Here is a 6383-nt window from a genome sequence, read left to right as displayed (position 1 = left end):
TTTTGGGGTGCCACCTACTGGACACCGTGTGGAGTGACAGGGAGTGATTCGGGGCTGATGGCGGAAGTTGGCGACTCCCCCGAGAGTCCGCTCGCGAGAGTCTCGTGGACTCTCGCGAGAGTCGCGATGAGGTATCGCCGGCTCTCTTCTGCGGCTTTATGTACAACAAAACAAAATGAAACAACAGCAAACAAGGAACTTTTCTTGAAGGGAGGGCCGAGCGGAGGGGGAGGGGGGCCCGCAGGGGGTGTTTCTTTTCGTTATTTTCTGTCCCAGTTTATTTACGGTTGTAATTTATATACAGTAACACAAATGTCTTTACGTCAGTATTATGGAAAAGGGTCCCACGGCTGCAGTGGGTGAAAGATTGAGACTGGCTGTTGACAGGGCACGTCTGGATATTTCTATCGGTCCCATAGAGATAATCTGTTACATTTTAGGACATGGTAGATTATATCTGCTATTTCCCCAAATGGACTTTACAAAAGCCATCTGTGGCCCCAAAGATGTTTCTGGAGCTCTCATCATGTGTGACTAAATAGGCCTCAGTGAATTAAGCTGAGAAAGCTGCAAAACAAAGCAGATCACTTCAGTTATGGAATATTAAGAGAATAAAAGTAGCTTTATACCACTGGATCTTTAGTGAGAAGATAGAATAAAAAGAAGATAAAAATATTGGAGGATGCAATATAAGCCAATTGAAACGTATCTAACCGATGATCTGGCTTCGAAGCGGCTACTGAGTAGCGTGGTCCTAGACCATCGTGTCCAGGAGGATACACCCGTGTGTTTTGAAAGATCCTCAAGCCAATATACTTGTCATCGTGACCGAAAGCGTTAGGACAGGTGCGTTTCCGTCCTCCTAATTCCAGGTTTAATCCTCACACGTCCGGTTGTTATCATACGTTCACAGTCGTGCCACTTATGGATATGACGTCTTATGTCTTCTCGGCAATATCTTAAATGCTCAGAGAAGTGACACCTTCTGACGAGAGGAGAGTATGTGTGTCACACACACGGGGACGCACACACTCTGTTTGCCCGGAGTGCTGTGTAGGTTACCATGTCCAGTTATACTTTAGGTCTAGCATGCACATAGGAGAGAAAGCAGGTGCCGTTGGTGGGTCGGTCGGTCGGCCTGTCTGTCTGTCTTCGCCTGGCATCACCTGTTCTAGGTTCTTCTCCACCGCCGCCCCCCCCCCCCGCGCGCTCCTAGTCCATCAGATCTACTTCCCTGTAACTGACATAATCTTATTCCTATTCTTTGGGGAATGGGTGAATAAGCTTTTACCTTGTGGATACTGTACACACACCCCGTAACGCGCGCGCGTGCGTGCCTGCGTGCGTGCGTGCGTGTGTGTGTGTGTGTTTGCCATGCCTGACCCCCTGGCTCTGCCTCTCTACCTGCCTCTCTACCCGTCTGTGATGCGATGTGTGTGCTGGGGCACTTCTGCCTGCAAACTCCAAAGAGAAGTACGCCCGCCCGCCGGGCCCGTGGGTTCTAACCCCGTGGGTCCGGGAGATAGGATCGCCCCTCTGACGCCTCCACTCTGTTTGGGCCGGGGCCCCTCGTCTGTCTCTCCCTGTCTTTCCTCCTGGGGTTCCCTACCTGCCCTCCCCCCAGTCCCGCACGCGTGCGCGCGCGCGCGCGCGCGCGCGCACACACACACACACACACACACACACACACACACACACACACACACTGTGCACCGCCACGCCCAGGTCCAGGTCCTCCACCACAGGCGTGTGAGTGATGATGCCGCTACCCTCCAACACCTGTGTGTAGGGTTTAGATTCATCGCCTCGTGCCCCGAATCCTGTTCCAGAGAGAGTGGCGGAGCCTATTAGAAAAGGCTAGCTGTCTGGACAGGCTAGAGTACGAACCGGTGAGCAGGTCGTTCCGTCGGGTGCCCGGGGATAAGCGTCACACGGGTGCCACCTCCCCTTCCTTCCCCACCCAGCCAGCGGCTCTCGTTTGGCTTTCCTGTCATTTAGTGATGGGTGAGTGGACTCACGCTTCCCCACGGCGCTGTCACCTTGGTTTTCCAGACCTGTGTGCGTGACGTACCTACTCTCTCTGTGTTAGAAGAAACCTCTCTCGGGCCTTCCCCCTGCCCTTTCCCCTGCCTGTGAGGGGTGGCGGGTGGGTGCGAGGGGAGGGAGTGTGTTGTAGGGCGGGCGAGCAGTGGACTTTCACAAGTGAGCGGGGTGCCTCCCGAGGGCTCGTCTCTTGCTGGAGCCGACCCATCTTTGGGAGTTTTTTCTTTCTTTCTTTCTTTCTTTCTTTCTTTCTTTCTTTCTTTCTTTCTTTCTGGTTTCCATCTGGGGGAAAAAGACGGGCAGGCAGACGGTGGGACGAGCGCTCACTTGCCCTAGACGGGCAGCCAGACGGTGGGACGAGCGCTCACTTGCCCTTTTCTGGCCGTTGGGCGGGGGTGGGGGTCTTGCCACGGGCGGCGGAGGTCGTGCGGGTGGCCGGTTCGTTTTCTCTCGTGGTGCAGGCCTGCCGTCTTTGCCGCCCCTTCCTGCTTGGGACCGATCCCGGCTTCCCTTTTTCTCGGGTTCGGGCCGCTCCGTTCGGGCGAACCCCGTCCTGGTTCCTGGTTTCACTTTGGTCGCCGCCGGCGGCGGCGGCGGCGGCGGCGGCGGCGGCTCGGCTCGATCTCGGTCTAGGTCTCTGGTGGCTCTGGTGTCGCTCGTGAGGTCGCAGAGAGGACCCGGCTGCGGGTCCTGACCTAGGTTGTGCCTCTGGAGTGAGGCGATTTGTTTCCGTGTTCTGTGTCTCCGGAGCTCTGAGCCGGCCGGCGCGCGCCGATCCGGGGTACGGCGGCTCGGTGGAGTCGGTCGTTGGAAGGCGGTTGTCGTGCTCCCCCTGGCGTCCGCTTTGATATGACAGTCCCCTCGTTCTCAGCCGAGCGAGCGAGTGAAGGAGGAGGTCTGGCGGCAGCGAGCCGGGCGGAGGCCCGGCCTCTGCCGGGTGCCGGGCGCGACTGTCGCCGTGGTGTCGCTGTGGCGCCGGGGCGGCTGTTCTGTCGGACTTTGCGCCCGCAGGCGAGCGCGGGGTGGGGCCGTGCGTCGCCCGCTCTCTCTTCCGTGCCCGGTCTGTGCGGGGGTGGCAGCTTTGTCGGGTCGACCAGTAGTTCTGTCTGGGCCCGACGCCTTGTCCTCCTCCCCTCCCTGGACTCTGGTCTTCGAGGGCGAACGAAGGAGAGTACGAGGGACGTCTCGGGAGTCGGGGGAAAGGGTCCCCGGGTGAGCCGATAGGTGGCGGGGCCGGTCCCGGCCCGGACTCGGACCACCCGCCCCCCTCCCCGGAGTCACCTCCGAGTGAGCGCTTGGCGCGTGCCGGGCGCGAGGGCCTGGGTCGCCGGCCCCGTGTGGCCTCCCTCCACGGCCCCGGCGGCGGGAGGAGCCGTGGGCACGGCCAAGGCGAGCCTCGGGGCCGGGACCTACCTACCTACCTACCTACCTACTTACCTACCTACCTACCTACCAACCAACCATCTGCGGCGTGCGCGATGGCGGGGACTTGCCCGGTGGGCCCTGCGTAGGGGAAAGATCGAGGCGGAGGGAGCACCTCGGGAGTCGGGGACCCGAGCCCGGGAGTCCCGGGTGGGTGCGTGCTGGTGGCAGGGTGCTCACCACTGACCCCGCGCGGTGTGGGTGTGGTGGTTGGGTGCCTCTCGGAGTGGGTGCCTCGCGTCTGCCGGGGGAAGGCTCCCCGTACCGCCCGTGCCGTGAGCCCGTGCGCACCCGGGGTAGTGGGGCGGGCGCGTCCCCCCCCCCCGGCTCCCGCCCTCGCTCTTCGTCTTGTCTTCGCCTTGTGTGGTCGACCAGCTGTCCCTGAGAGTTCCGTGTCTGGCTCTGTTGGGGACGTGTTGGGGACAGGTGTCCCCGATGTGGTTTCCGAGGGGTCCCTGTCGCCAGCGAGTTGTCGCCCCTGCCTGACGACCTGGTTTTGGCGTGGTGACGTGAGGATTTTGTACCTGCAGGAGGGTGCTGGCATGCCGTGTCCCGGTGGCTGTCAGCGGGTCTTTTGGGGCTCTCTCGGATGCTGTGTGCCGGGCCTTTCCCGTCTCTTCCCGGTCCGGGTCCCCCTGTCCTTTCCACCCCGCACCCCGGGCTCCCGCTGCCCTGAGCAGGCCCTGTCCCTGTGGTGGCTCGTGGTTGTGGTGGCGGTTGGGTGGTGGCTGGCGGCTGAGTTGAGTCCCGTCGTCCTTGATCTCTCCCCCGCTCCCGGTGCTGGATTCTGGCCCATGCCTCGGCACGCCGAGGAGGAGAGTGGTTGGTTGCCTGGGGTGCATAGGTAGGCCCGCGCGGTGTGCTTCCCTCGCCGTGGCCAGCTTTGAGGAGGAGAAGGGGGGGGCGAGTCCTGCCTTCCGTGTGCGGCATCCCCGTTCTGCCGTCGGGCTCGTCCGACCTCCGTGGCTTTTTTTTTTTTTCCCCTATCACCCCTAGCTCCTCCAACTCAACTCCCCCGACCTGCCGCTTCCCGATGGCGGGCCTGGTCGGCCGCTGAGCTGCGCTACTCCCGAGCGCTGTCCGTGGCTCTTTTTCTTTTTTTTTTTTTTTCTTTTCTTTCCTTTCTAGCTTCTTCGGTCCTGTGCCCGGCGGAGGAGGTGTCCTGGTTATCCCGAGTGCCGGGGACGCTCCAGCCCGTGGTACTTTTTTCATTTTTTTTTCTTGATTTTTTTTCTTTTTCTTTTTACCTCGCTCGCGACTCACGAAAGGGTGTCTGTCCTGGGTACGCTTTTATTCCCAGGCTGTTGGCCCTCCCGGGAGCCGAGCTTCCTGGGCCACCGCCTCCCGAGTGCCGTGTGGCTGTCTTCTCCACCCCCTCGGTGTGATTGATGTGGTGACGTTGCGATCTCCTTCGGGCCCGGGCCTAAGCTGCGCCAGGCGAGGGACGGACATTCATGGCGAATGGGACCGCTCTTCTCGTTCTGCCCGTGGGCCCCTGCCCTCGCCGTCCCACCGTGCCGGCGCCGGTGGTGTGCGGGGAGGCAGGGGTGCGGCGACCGGGTCCGGCTGCGCTCTCCCTGCCCTCGCCGTGAGGTCGGGGACTTGTACACGCTGGAGGAGGGGGGTGCCCTGATCTTGCTCCTCTCTTCCCGTGACTCGTTATCGGTACGGGGGTCGGCTCTCTCCGCGGAGAGGGAGGGTCGGTGCTCCGTGCTTGCCCGTGCTGTGTGGTGTGCAAAGCCGCGCCTCGCGCTCTGCCCTCTCGCGGTGCTCCCGGAACGCTCCCGGTCGGTTCTCTCAGGTGCCTGAGGCTGAGTGGTGGTGTCGTTCCCGATCCTGGCGTTGTCCGCTGCCTGTGCCAGCCTGCCGCCCGCGGTGTGTCCCGGCCGTCCTTGGGTTCGTGGGGCTTTTGTGCGAGTGAGAGGTTATCGCTGAGATTGACATCTCTGCTGAGGGGGGGGTCGAGGCGGTTCCCCAGAGGAGCGCTCTTCCCTTGTCGCGCTGGGCGGTGGCTTCCCCGCATGAGCTTGCCGCCCTCCCTGGTCCTTGGCTTGTCTTCCCTGCCGTGTCACCTGGCTTTTATCGTACCGGGGGACCTGAGATGTTGCAGTGGGAGGCGAGCCGGGCCTGTGTGGGCTTCCCGCCCGTGTGCGCGACCTTGCTCTGGCCCCGCACGGCAAGGCCGACCGACCGGGGTTGGTGTTGCTGCTGCCGCAGACCCCCCCTGCCTGCCCCCCCCACCCCTACCTGCCCCCGTGGTGGGAAGGATGGACGCCTTTGAGGTGGTGTGCTGGTCCCGGCGGGGTTCCCGTCGGGGTTGGGTGCGGGCCACCCTCAGAGTGAGGAGAGGTTCTCTAGCGATCCTCGTTCGGGAAGCGGCGTGCGCTGCTGGGTTGGCGGGGGCCCGCCCCCGATGGGTTCCCGCGGCCCTGCCGCTCCCTGTCCCGCTTTTGAGCGTAAGTGGCTGCCCGCGTTGGTGACTGCGTGCCCGCGCCTCCCCCCTCCGAGCTGGGGGAGGGTCCCGCGGGGCCTCTCCCGGGCCGTCGTCTGGTGTGGTGAGTGGAGGACGTTCCCGATCCGTCCCCGCCCCTGCCTCGCGTGCGGTGTGTCGAGTGGCGGAGCCCTGGAGCCTGTGCTGGGTCGCGATGCGAGGGCGTGTGGTGTGTGGCTTCCCGGCCTCGTGCTTGGGGTGCCGTGGGGTTTTTGGGGGTCCCGTCCCCCTCCCCCTCCGGCCCCTGGCGACGCGGTTCCCGAGCGTCTGTGTGGGCCGCCGCCCGTTGGCGACGACGGCGCTGTGCGGGCGCTGGGCCCCGCGGTGTTCCGCGGCCGCCGTGCCCGTGGTGGTGTGCCGCTCGGGGGGGTTCTGGCCCTCCGGAGCCGAGGATCCCGGTGTGTGTGGGCCCTGCTCACACGGCCGA

General features: G+C 63.1%; 1 protein-coding gene across 1 annotated transcript in view; it reads right to left on the bottom strand.

The window, feature by feature from the left end:
• Positions 1 to 1706: 1706 nt before the first annotated feature.
• The window catches only part of LOC106002809 (collagen alpha-1(VII) chain-like), a gene marked incomplete at both ends in the record, with an annotated part of 9290 nt that continues 4613 nt past the window's right edge, over positions 1707 to 6383 (bottom strand). Inside the window, 6 exons of the mRNA XM_013037586.1 lie at positions 1707 to 1820; positions 2412 to 2909; positions 3505 to 3706; positions 3990 to 4263; positions 4729 to 5371; positions 5713 to 6383. The exon at positions 5713 to 6383 is cut by the window's right edge and continues 265 nt beyond it. Coding sequence (XP_012893040.1) covers positions 1707 to 1820; positions 2412 to 2909; positions 3505 to 3706; positions 3990 to 4263; positions 4729 to 5371; positions 5713 to 6383 — 2402 coding nt within the window. The remainder of the gene's footprint in view (positions 1821 to 2411; positions 2910 to 3504; positions 3707 to 3989; positions 4264 to 4728; positions 5372 to 5712) is intronic.

The sequence above is a fragment of the Dipodomys ordii genome, unplaced genomic scaffold (genome assembly GCF_000151885.1).
Source record: "Dipodomys ordii isolate 6190 unplaced genomic scaffold, Dord_2.0 Scaffold1000001907, whole genome shotgun sequence".
In the NCBI taxonomy this organism is placed as follows: Eukaryota; Metazoa; Chordata; class Mammalia; order Rodentia; family Heteromyidae; genus Dipodomys; species Dipodomys ordii.
The sequence above is the reverse complement of the archived record's forward strand: the minus strand, read 5'-3'. Positions and strand labels throughout refer to the sequence as shown.